The sequence below is a fragment of the Microcaecilia unicolor genome, chromosome 9 (assembly GCF_901765095.1).
Source record: "Microcaecilia unicolor chromosome 9, aMicUni1.1, whole genome shotgun sequence".
Taxonomy (NCBI): Eukaryota; Metazoa; Chordata; class Amphibia; order Gymnophiona; family Siphonopidae; genus Microcaecilia; species Microcaecilia unicolor.
This window is the reverse complement of record NC_044039.1, coordinates 225,808,603-225,821,087: the sequence shown is the minus strand read 5'-3', so window position 1 is coordinate 225,821,087 and position 12,485 is coordinate 225,808,603. Positions and strand designations below refer to the sequence as shown.

At 44.7% G+C, this 12,485-nt stretch overlaps 1 protein-coding gene across 5 annotated transcripts in view; it reads right to left on the bottom strand.

Moving 5' to 3' along the window:
* Positions 1–12,462, bottom strand: part of AREL1 (apoptosis resistant E3 ubiquitin protein ligase 1) — a 158,358-nt gene extending 145,896 nt beyond the window's left edge. For 3 of the 5 annotated variants that reach the window (XM_030213862.1, XM_030213865.1, XM_030213867.1), the window contains exons 1-3: positions 12,370–12,462; positions 2,262–2,379; positions 2,075–2,169 (exon numbers count right to left, since the gene is read on the bottom strand). In XM_030213862.1, coding sequence (XP_030069722.1) covers positions 2,075–2,092 — 18 coding nt within the window. In that variant the 5' untranslated portion in view covers positions 2,093–2,169; positions 2,262–2,379; positions 12,370–12,462. The remainder of the gene's footprint in view (positions 1–2,074; positions 2,170–2,261; positions 2,380–12,369) is intronic. The other 2 variants (XM_030213863.1, XM_030213868.1) reach the window with 2 other exon arrangements.
* Positions 12,463–12,485: the final 23 nt, after the last annotated feature.

Here is a 12,485-nt window from a genome sequence, read left to right as displayed (position 1 = left end):
GCACCCGACCTGCCCGGGCGGTACCGACGGGCTTCCTGAAACCGTCCTCTGGAGGTACCGGGACGAGCACTAGCCCGAGCCCTGACCTCTGGTAACTTCTTGCCCTTAGACGTGCCGAGATCGGTCACGATTTTGTCCAGCTCGACCCCAAAGAGCAGCTTGCCTTTAAAAGGCAATCTAGCCAGGCGGGATTTAGAGGCGTGGTCAGCCGACCAATGTTTCAGCCAAAGCCACCGCCGCGCAGAGACTGTCTGAGCCATGCCTTTAGCTGAGGCTCTCAAGACATCATACAGCAAGTCTGCCAAATAGGCTAAGCCCGATTCCAGGGCTGGCCAATCAGCCCTCAAGGAATGGTCCGAGGGGGAAGCCCGCTGCACCATAGTCAGGCACGCCCTGGCCACATAGGAGCCGCAAACTGAGGCCTGCAAACTTAAAGCAGCCGCCTCAAAGGACGACCTTAAGGCCGCCTCCAATCTCCTGTCTTGGGCGTCCTTTAGGGCCGTGCCACCTTCCACCGGCAATGCCGTTTTCTTAGTCACCGCAGTGATTAAAGAATCCACGGTAGGCCACAGATAGGCCTCACGTTCACTCACAGCCAAAGGATAGAGGCGGGACATAGCCCTAGCCACTTTAAGGCTCGCTTCTGGGACATCCCATTGAGCCGAAATTAAGGTGTGCATGGCATCATGCACGTGGAAGGTTCTAGGCGGGCGCTTCGTCCCCAGCATAATGGCAGAGCCAACAGTGGCTGAGGGAGAGACGTCCTCCGGACAGGATATCTTCAAAGTGTCCATGGCCTGTAACAACAGGTTGGGCAAATCCTCTGGGCGAAAAAGCCGCGCTGCAGAGGGGTCATCCGCTCCATCCGAGCGGGGATCCGTCTCCTCCAAGGAGTCCGCAAAGGACCGTTGGGAGACCTCAGACACGCTGCCCTCATCTACATCGGAGGAGACAAATTCCTCCAAGGCCTGGGAATCAACCCGAGGGCGTTTACCTCTGGGAACCTCAACCTCTTTACCAGACGAGGGAGCGGGGGCAGCGTTGTGCATGAGGAAGGCCTGATGCAGCAGCAAAACAAACTCGGGGGAGAAACCCCCCAGACTGTGCACTTCCACAGCCTGGGCAACAGCCCTAGGCGCGCTCTCAACCGGCGCTCGCAACAGCGGGGGAGAGACATGCTGCGCATCCAAAATGGCGTCCGGCGCGAAACTCCGCGAAGGAGCCGCGCGGGAAGAACGGCTCTTAACTTTAGCCGCTTCTGTGCCGTCGCCCAAATTAAGGGCGTTCATGGCATTAATGTCTCCAACCTCAAGGGCGGCCCAAGAAGAAGCCGTCCGAGCCGCGTGGCCGGCCAAGATGGCGGAGGCGAGGAGCGGGGGATGGGCGTTTATGGCGGGAAAAACCGCCACGCCGGAGGAAGGACCGGGACATTCATCGGTCACGAAACTGTCACCCAACAAGGGCGAATCAGGCTTTAAGACCCCCGCATCCCCTCTAGAAGCGCTCAAGCGACCCGGGGAGCGACCCTTTGCGCCCTCGCCCTCCGACGCCATGTGCCACGAGGAGAAGAATCGGGGAACCCCCGCCCGCTATAAAAAGGTAAAATTACCTGCTGTCCGCTCCAAGTTGTAACGACCTGGTGTCTCAGTGAGTAGCTGCAATAGACGCTTAAATAAACGTCGAAATAAACGCCTTTAAGGCCGTTCAAAATTTTTTTTTTTTTTTTTTTTTTTCTCAACGGAGCCAGCGGGAGGGGGGAGAAAAGGAGGGACCTGGCACCACCAGGTTTGCACTTGCTCAAAAGAGCCCTCAACCCCAGGCACTCAACAAAACCTAAAGATTAGGCTTGGAGGCCTAGCCAGAGCTGCTGCTGTGTGTGACCACCACCTGCTGAGATAGAGAACATACTGAGGAGTTTCCGGCAGCACATGACCACATATAGGGAGGCAAAAGTTTGCTCTCTATCTCCACCTGCTGGTAGATGGACACAACCCACCAGTCTATGGATTGATCAGCTTGATGATATGGAAAAGCACTCACCATTTTTTTCGGTCAATCAAATCTGCATACTTACCTTTAGGACATACACCATGCACCTTTCAAGGATTGCACAGTAGCCATTCTTCGACTTGGTTCAGTCTTCTCTTTTGCCCCTTTATATTTTCCCACCTATTTCAGTGAATAGAAGATTAACAGGAAGTGACCAACCACCCACAGAATCATTCCAAATGGTAGCTCAGTATCAGCTCCCTGGGACTCACATCATAGGACTGTTCCTAGTCTCTAGGGCTTCTCTGGTTACTTTGCCTTCCAGAGGGTTTCACCTCCTTGTGCTTCAGCATACGAGAATATATACATCTAACAGCATCAATTCCCTTCCTGTAATATGAACAGAGCAGAGAAAAACAACAGGCTCAGTACGACAGTAACCACCAGACTTTAAGAACAATTTGTTGCATGTGTTGTCTGCTTCCCCATATGTCCCATGGTATTTGCTGATCGGTTGGCTGTTCTTTTGTTCTCGCTGTGGATTAACTTGTATACATAAAGGAATTATTCAAGCCTATCAGCTTCTTCTCAGAGAAAATTGATTGTGACGCTTTGGCGCCGAAACACGGACCGTGTCGGGTCCTTGATATTGATATGAATATTCTGAATAAACTGGTTTTTGATATTATCTCCCTATTGGTTTGCGCATTTGTCAGCCTCTACTTTTGCTGTTTTGCTTTGACTTTCCGTGGAGGCTCCTCCTGTCTTCTTGGATTTGCTCCCCATATGTCCCACCTCAATGCACTCACCACAGGTGTTCTGAGCATCTACCACATACCCCCCTGCCCCTTGAAAAGATGCCCCTGTTCTTCACTAGCACTATGGGTAATTTTACAACCATGCCACCTAACTCAGGTGGAACATTTTTGTCCTTTAGATTGTAAGCTCCTTTGAGCAGGGACTGTCCTTCTTTGTTAAATTGTACAGTGCAGCGTAACCCTGGCAGCGCTTTAGAAATGTTAAATAGTATTAGTATATTTGTGTGGCAGATGAGTTCCAATATTATAATCACAGCAGAAAGATGTGACAAATTAAATTCAGCAAAATGACATGGAAATCAAAAACCAAAACTATACGCCTGCAAGCAGAGGGGAAATAATTATACATAGAAAAAAAAACAGAACAGAGACGAAAACACCAACCATCTACGCCATGATTCCCAAACCTATCCTGGGACCCCCCCAGCCACTCAGGTTTTCAGGATATCCACAATGAATATTCCCGGGAGAGATCTTCATGCACTGCCTCTACTGCATGCAAATCTGTCTCATGAATATTTATTGTGGATATCATGAAAAACTGATTGGCTGGGGGGTCCCAGGATAGGTTTGGGAACCACTGATACACGGTGCTTTCAAATTCAGGGGTTCATGCCTGGACCTATATTTTTCCTTGGCAGTAATAAATTCAAATAGTGGTTTAGGTTCAAAACCGTATGATTTACCCTCAAAATTATATCACAGTTACAAGGAAAACAAAATTTATGGCCAGCGCCCAGTGCTGATGAACTAGGCCATAAAGCCAAAAATTCTTGTGCCATTTCTGTGCTGCCCTTCACAAATCAGGAGATAATCTTACTTTAGAACCCATAAACAACTCGTCAATCGTGCGGAAATAAAGAGACGGCCGTTCCTTTTTAAAAATAATACGTATGTACATGCACAAAATCAACACATTTCAAATGTAAACCCTCCCCCAAACCCAGCCCTGGGAACAGCTCCAGTCAAGCTGCAGAAACGTCTGCATATACAAGGCATACGTACCTCAGTTTCTACGCATATACCCTGACCAGTTTTAGTTGAGAGTACACCAAAACAGCACCTAAAGATGAAGGTAAGAAACACCCCCCCCCCCCACACACACACACATATAGTCCAAAATACTAAGTACATAAGTAATGCCACACTGGGAAAAGACCAAGGGTCCATCGAGCCCAGCATCCTGTCCACGACAGCGGCCAATCCAGGCCAAAGGCACCTGGCAAGCTTCCCAAACGTACAAACATTCTATACATGTTATTCCCGGAATTGTTGATTTTTCCCCAAGTCCAGTTAGTAGTGGTATATGGACTTGTCCTTTAGGAAACCGTCTAACCCCTTTTAAACTCTGCCAATCTAACCGCCTTCACCACGTTCTCCGGCAACGAATTCCAGAGTTTAATTATGCGTTGGGTGAAGAAAAGGTTTCTCCGATTTGTTTTAAATTTACTACACTGTAGTTTCATCGCATGCCCCCTAGTCCTAGTATTTTTGGAAAGCGTGAACAGACGCTTCACATCCACCTGTTCCACTCCACTCATTATTTTATATACCTCTATCATATCTCCCCTCAGCCTTCTCTTCTCCAAGCTGAATAGCCCTAGCCTCCTTAATCTTTCTTCATAGGGAAGTCGTCCCATCCCCGCTATCATTTTAGTCGCCCTTCGCTGCACCTTTTCCAATTCTACTATATCTTTCTTGAGATGCGGCGACCAGAATTGAACACAATACTCAAGGTGCGGTCGCACCATGGAGAGATACGACATTATAACATCCTCACACCTGTTTTCCATACTTTTCCTAATAATACCCAACATTCTATTCGCTTTCCTAGCCGCAGCAGGGTAGGAGGAGGTTTGGAAAAATCTCTCTATATAAAAGGCACCTCCAACGTTCTAATGAAGCCTCAAGACGGAAGTTTGAGGCGTTCTAGATATCTGGTTTGCCCATGAGTGTCTGCCCTGCCCTCGCGTCACAACGTGATGACGTTGAGGGCGGTGCACTGACACTCGACCAAACGCGATCTCCCCCTGCCCCTCGGCGGCCATTTTCAACAGGCAACCAGCATCACGGAGCGCCAGCAGCGCCCAGGCAGGAACATGGATCTTTCCTGCCTGCCACAAACATTTCATCAAAAACAACCGCAGTGCATGAAGGAGGGGCAGGTGAGACAGCAGGGTCGCTAGACATGGGCGTCTGCAGGGGGGGCAGGGCGAGACCAGGGTCGCCGCTGCACATAGGTGCCTGCAAGGGGGCAGGGGGATAGGAGGGTTGCAGGACATGGGTGGCTGCAAGGGGGCAGGATGGTCACACGACATGGGTGGCCGCAGGGGGGGTAGGGTGGCTGGAGGGGGGTAGGGGGACAGCAGGGTCACTGGCCATGGGTGGCTGCAGGGGGGGCTGGGGGAGAGGAGGGTCGCTGGACAGCAAAACCTTGCTAGTGCCCGTTTCATTTCTCACAGAAATGGGACTTTTTTTTACTAGTAATATGATAATATACCTAACCGTTAGATTTCAGACACCAAACATCAAAGGGATGGATTTTAGTTTACACATAGGGTATCCACAGGCACCATGTTTTCACAACACTGGAAGTGTGTGTGTGTGTGTGTGTGTGTGTGTGTGTGTGTGTGTGTGTGTGTGTGTGTGTGTGTGTGTGTGTGTGTGTGTGTGTGTGTGTGTGTGTGTGTGTGTGTGTGTGTGTGGTGTGTGTGTGTGTGTGTGTGTGTGTGTGTGTGTGTGTGTGTGTGTGTGTGTGTGTGTGTGTGTGTGTGTGTGTGTGTGTGTGTGTGTAATCAGCTAGCTGTTTGAAAGGAGTAATTTTCTCAGCACGCACTATCTTACAGTAACTCAGCCTATGCTGCAGCTGCTTCTCCTATACTAACACACTAGACTTTTTAAATTTTTTAATTAGCAATGCAAGTCTTTATTATTTATATATATCACCAGTTTCCACAGAGTAGCAAGAGAAATCACAAATCAAACTCAGAAGGAAATTTTTCAATCAACCACAAAAGAAAGTAATCTTCCGTCATCAATAAAGGTAATAGATGCAAGCAGCCAGGAAAAAGAAAAATATTATATATAGAAAACAAAACGCAATCTAGACCTAACACCTCAGCCTGTCTATAGATTACCTAAACAGTGAACACTAATCTTTAGGAGTTTCAACAGTTTGAACTGTCTGCAGAAGTTCCAATAGATGCTTATGATCAAAAAATGTAACTTTTAACCTCATAAGTACATAAGTATTGCCATACTGGGAAAGACCAAAGGTCCATCAAGCCCAGCATCCTGTTTCCAACAGTGGCCAATCCAGGTCACAAATACCTGGCAAGATCCCAAAAAAGTACAAAACATTTTATACTGCTTATCCCAGAAAAGTGGATTTTCCCCAAGTCCATTTAATAATGGTCTATGGACTTTTCCTTTAGGAAGCCTAAACTCCGCTAAGCTAACCGCCTTTACCACATTCTCTGGCAATGAATTCCAGAGTTTAATTACACGTCGAATAAAGAAAACATTTCTCCGATTCGTTTTAAATTTACTACATTGTAGCTTCATCACATGCCCACTAGTATTTTTGGAAAGCATAAACAGACGCTTCACATCTACCCGTTCAACTCCACTCATTATTTTATAGACCTCTATCTTCTCAACCACCTTTTCTCCAAGCTGAAGAGCCCTAGTCACTTTAGCCTTTCCTCATAGGGAAGTCGTCCCATCCCCTTTATCATTTTTGTGGCCCTTCTCGGAACCTTTTCTAATTCCACAATATCTTTTTTGAGATGCAGCGACCAGAATTGAACACAATATTCGAGGTGCGGTTGCACCATAGAGCGATACAAAGGCTTTCTTAGCCACAGCAGCGCACTGAGCAGAAGGTTTCAACGTATCATCGACGACACCTAGATCCCTTTCTTGGTCCGTGACTCCTAACGTGGAACCTTGAATTACGTAGCTATAATTTGGGTTCCTCTTTCCCACATACAGCACTTTCCACTTGCTCACATTAAACGTCATCTGCTGTTTAGACGCCCAGTCTCCCAGTCTCATAAGGTTCTCTTGTAATTTTTCACAATCCTCTTGCGATTTAACAAATTTAATTACCTCACTACTTACTCCCACCTCTAGGTCATTTATAAATATGTTAAAAAGCAGCGGTCCCAGCACAGACCTCTGGGGAACCCCACTAACTACCCTTCTCCATTGAGAATACTGATCATTTAACCCTACTGTTTTCTAAATTTTAACCAGTTTTTAATCCACACTAGGACACTACCTCCTATCCTATGACTCTCCAATTTCCTGTCGAGTCTTTCATGAAGTACTTTGTCAAATGCCTTCTGAAAATCCAGATACACAATGTCAACTGGCTCACCTTTATCCACGTTTGTTCACCCCTTCAAAGAAATGTAGTAGATTGGTGAGGCAAGATTTCCCGTCACTAAATCCATGTTGACTACAGTTACATATACAGGGGAATTTTAACACAAAAGTGGCACTTAAGACCATTTCCCTTGCGAAAGGCAAGGAAGGCCTGAAGTCGCTGCTGTGTTTCTCAAACTAAGTCAGGAGAATCTGTTACATGTTGTTCCACCTCAACGTCAGGAAAAATACAGATCTTTGAACCCATAAACAACCCATTAATGTAGAGGAAATAAAAACGAAATATATTATTACAATCTAGCTCTAAAGCAAAAAAAAAAAAAAAGTCACTACTTCCAGTGAAGATTCCAGGAATTTTGTCAAATTCAATTGATCAGTTCCCCCCCCCCCCCCAAAAAAAAAACCAACTCCCCGCAGAATCTTTCCCTTGAGTAGAAATATGCTGACCTCTAATCAACAGTGGAAGAGTTTCCGATGGAATCTTCAAAACTTGCAGAAAACATTTCTTCACCATTTCTACAGGATCCACCAAAAGGGATATAGGGAAGTTTAGGAACCATACATTGTTCTTCTGGAGTTGATTTTCAGGGTATGCAACCTTTCCATGTAAATTTAATTTATCCTTCACAAGAGCAGAGCGTAACCCTAGTAGAGTAACCCTAGTAGCACTATAGAAATACTAAGTAGTAGTAGTTTTTTATATATTAGAAATTTTATTGATAACATTGAAATATATCCAAATTCTAACTGTTACAGACATCTACTGCAAGAATATTCCCTTGATAACCCAAATGACCCCCCTCCTTATCCCGGTGGTGACTGCTCTTGATCATGAAACTGTTCGTATAGTGTCCATACTTTGGTAAAAGCCATCATGTAGCCTCTCCATATAGCCGTGAGCTTTGACATTTGGTATAGAAAATCCACCTTCTGTGTCAACACATAAATCGCTGGTGGTTCCACTTGCCTCCAAGCCAGGGCCAAGGCCAAGGCCAGCCTTGCCGCTACAAAGTATTGAATAGCCAGTCTATGCTGCCAACTAAGTACTGTTGGAGGCTTGAAGTGGAGGAGGCAATATTTCGCCTCATGTGTATAAGTCCTTTGAATCACTTTATTAACCACCTCCACCACCTTGGCCCAGTAAACTTTTGCTTTCTCACATTCCCACCAGATGTGAAGGAACGTGCCCTCTTGACCACACTCCCGCCAGCATTGTCCCGATAGTCCTGGGTACGTTTTTTGCAGCCGGGCGGGAGTACAAGAGCAGACCTTATCATCTGTACTCCACTTACTTAACGGTCCAGATCACCCAACTCAAAAGAGCGCTGATTGACCTCATAAGCCAGGGCAACAAGAGTTTCAGAAATAGTTTCCAGGTCATCAGAAACTCTAGTTGAATTCCTCTTTGCTGACGTTTTCATCTCATGAACAGGATCCCAAAGAGACTCTAAGGTCACCGCAGCTGGTCTTTCCAATCCTTGCACCCCAATTATGGAAGGAGATTTCACAGTACCGCTCTGATGTTCCACTACCAACATGGACAGCTTCTCTTGGACACTTCCCTGCTTCGGGATAGCTCTACCCTGAGGGAGGAAATTGATAGAGGTGGACCCCTCAACTGCAAAGATGAAGAAAACCTCTCAGGAGAATCTGCCACATGTTGTTTAGCGTCTCTGCTCCCAAGTGGAAGGGGAGCTGCACATTCGATAAGGCTAAGCGACACCCCATTCACACTGCTGTTGACTGCTCCAGTCACTGGCTCAACAGAACAGGGGAGCAGGGTGGACAAGGCAGTCACCCGAAATGTATTCAGTGTCAGCTGTTGAAACGGGGTCCTGCTAGAGGAGGCGTGGGACATCCTGAACCTTCCCCTTCCGTTTGCCCATCCTGACCAAAATTTACTGCTCAGCAATCTAGAAAACCGCTCGGCAAGTCACAGCATCCCACAAATATGTGCTATAAAGACACCACCTTAGAACACAAGAACAGCCATACTGGGTCAGACCAACGGTCCATCTAGCCTACTATCTTGCTTCCAACAGTGGCCAATTCAGGTCACAAGTACATGACAGAATCCCAAATAGTTGCAAGATTCATGCTACTGATCTCAGAGACAAGCAGTGGCTTCCCCATGACTACCTCAATAGTAGACTATGGACTCTTTCTTCACAAACATGTCCAAATCTTTTTAAAACCCAGATACACTAACTGCTGAAACCACATCCTTTGGCAATGAGTTACAGTGCAATAACATGCATATTAAAGTAACACAAAATAGAAACTCATAAAAACATTACAAACATAAACATTCACAATACATTCAAAATACTGTATGAATATTTTTCAAGGGGAAAATATATTGGATCTCCACCTTTTTTTTTTTAAGGTTTTTAATTGTATATGTTGATTTGTTGCCTGCATTAAAGGCAGATTAATAAAAACAAAGGATGAGAGAAGGCTGTACTTCTCTACAATCCCTGGTCTGATTTGCCTCATTTTTAAGTCAAGGTGTTTTTTCACCTATTTTGACTCTATACCAACAATGGTCCAGTTCAGTTAAAGTTTCTGATTTTGTCCCTAAACAAATGGATGGACAAATATTTGTCAACAACATAGTTTATTACAAACATCCTCTCCCCCCAATCTAAACCTTCAATGGAGAAGGGTAGATAGTGGGGTTCCCATGGGGTCTCTGCTGGGACCGTTGCTTTTTAACATATGTATAAATGATCTAGATATGGGAGAAACTAGTGAAGTAATTAAATTTGCTAACCATTTTAACCTTACCCTCTGGTTTCTTTTAACCAGTTTTTAATCCACAATAGGACACTAACTCCTATCCCATGACTTTCCAATTTCCTCTGGAGTCTTTCATGAGGTACACTGTCAAATGTCTTTTGAAAATCCAGATCTGCAAGATTGACCGGCTCACCTTTATCCACGTGTTTTGGCGAGGCAAGATTTCCCTTCACTAAATCCATGTTGGCTTTTTCTCATTAATCCATGCTTTTGAATATGCTGTGTAATTTTGTTCTTTACAATAGTCTCTACTATTTTGCCCGGCACAGACGTCAGACTCACTGGTCTATAATTTCCTGGATCACTTCTGCAATCTAATCTTTTTTAAAAATTGGCGTTACATTCCAATCTTACGGAACCATGCTTGATTTTAAAGATAAATTACATATTACTAACAATGGTTTGTAAGTTCAGTTTTCATTTCTATCAGTACCCGGGGATGAATACCATCCGGTCCAGATTTGCTACTCTTCACTTTATTAAATTGTGCCATTACACCCTCCAGGTTTATACAGCTTTCATTCAGTTTCTCTGACTTGTCAGCTTTGAACAGCATTTCTGGCACAGGTATCTCTCCCAAATCTTCCTTGCTGAAGACCGAAGCAAGAATTCATTTAACCTCTCTGCTATGGCTTTGTCTTCCATGATTGCCCCTTTTACCCCCTTGGTCATCTAGCGGTCCAACCGATTCTTTTGCCGGCTTCTTGCTTTTAATATAGGGAAAAAAATTTTTACTATGTGTTTTTTGCCTCCAACTCAATCTTTTTTTCAAAGTATGCTGTTTCTTATTATTTTCAGTCAGTTCCTTCTTCCATTTTCTGAAGGATTTTCTTTTAGCTGTAATAGCTTCTTTCCCCTCACTTTTTAACCATGCCAGCTGTCGTTTGGTCTTCCTTCCTCCTTTTTTAATACACGGAATATATTTGGCCTGGGCTTCCAGTATTATATTTTTTAACAGTATCCACGCCTGATGTAAATTTGTGACCTTCACAAGAATTTTACCTCCCTAGCATGCCCTGTTACATTTACACAGTCAATATCAGGGTAATTGAAGTCACCCATTATTATTGTGTTCCCCAGTTTGTTAGCCTCCCTAATTTCCTTTAGCATGTCTACATCCATCTGGTCATCCTGGCCAGGTGGACGGTAGTACATTCCTATCATTATCTTTTCCCCCTTTACACATGGGATTTCAATCCATAGGGATTCCAAGATTTGTTTTGTTTCCTGAAGAATTTTCAATCTATTTGATTCATGTACCCTGGTATGACTGTCCCACTGGACATCCTTCTTCCATCAGGTGTGAGACATGCCTGAACTATATCTATGTAATACAAGGTTCCACATTAGGAGTCGCCATTGATGATATATTGAAACCTTCTGCTCAGTGTGCAGCAGCAGCAGCTAAGATAGCAAATAGAAAGTTAAGTATTATTAGGAATGGAATGGAAAACAAAAATGAGGACGTTATTTATATCGTCCCATGGTGCGACCGCGCTTCAAATATTGTGCGCAATTCTGGCCATCGCACCTGACAAAAGATATAGGAGAATCAGAAAAAGTACAGACAAAGGCAATGAAAAGGATAAAGGGGATGGGACGCCTTCCCTATGAGGAAAGGTTAAAGCGGCTAGGGTTCTTCAGCTTGGAGAAAGGATGGCTGAGGGGAAATATGATAGAGGTCTATAAAATAACAAGTGGAATGGGTAGATGTGAATCGCTTGTCTACTCTTTCCAAAAATAGTAGGATCAGGGGGCACACAATAAAGCTACAAAGTAATAAATTTAAAATGAATCGGAGAAAATATTTCTTCACTCAACATGTAATTAAACTCTGGAATTCATTGCCAAACAATGTAGTAAAAGCAGTTAGCTTAGCAGGGTTTAAAAAAAGGTTTAGATAGCTTCCTAAAAGAAAAGTCCATAAGCTGTTATTAAAATGGACTTTGGGAAAATCTACTTTATTTCCAGGCGAAGCAGCACAAAATGTGTTGTACTGTTTTGGTATCTTGCCAGGTACTTGTAACCTGGATTGGCCACTGTAGGCAACAGGATGCTGGGCTTAATGGACTTTTAGTCTATCCCAGTATGGCAAGTACTCACTCCTTGAATTGGAAATAAATAAGCCTCCACCAGCTTGGAGAGATAATCAGATAAAGAATTCTGATCGCTCATGTAAGTCAGATATCACAAAACACACATAAGGAACAGAAGGCACAAGAAAAATGCAAAGTGAAAAGACAAAAACATGAGAAAGAAAAACAGACTGCGAAGAATTTCAGGACAATAGAGGAAGTGGAAGAAAAATAAGACCCAGCTCTGAGTCGCCCCGGAAGACAAACTTAAGGAAAAAGGAGCAGCCGAGACACTTAACCTACGAATAGCGCAGGAAACGGAACCGAGAGAGCAGCAGAGCCCGGTTCTAACCCCGGAATCCCGACTCCCGAGCCGGCTCTCTATATCTTATCAGGAACAGGAACTTCAACTTCC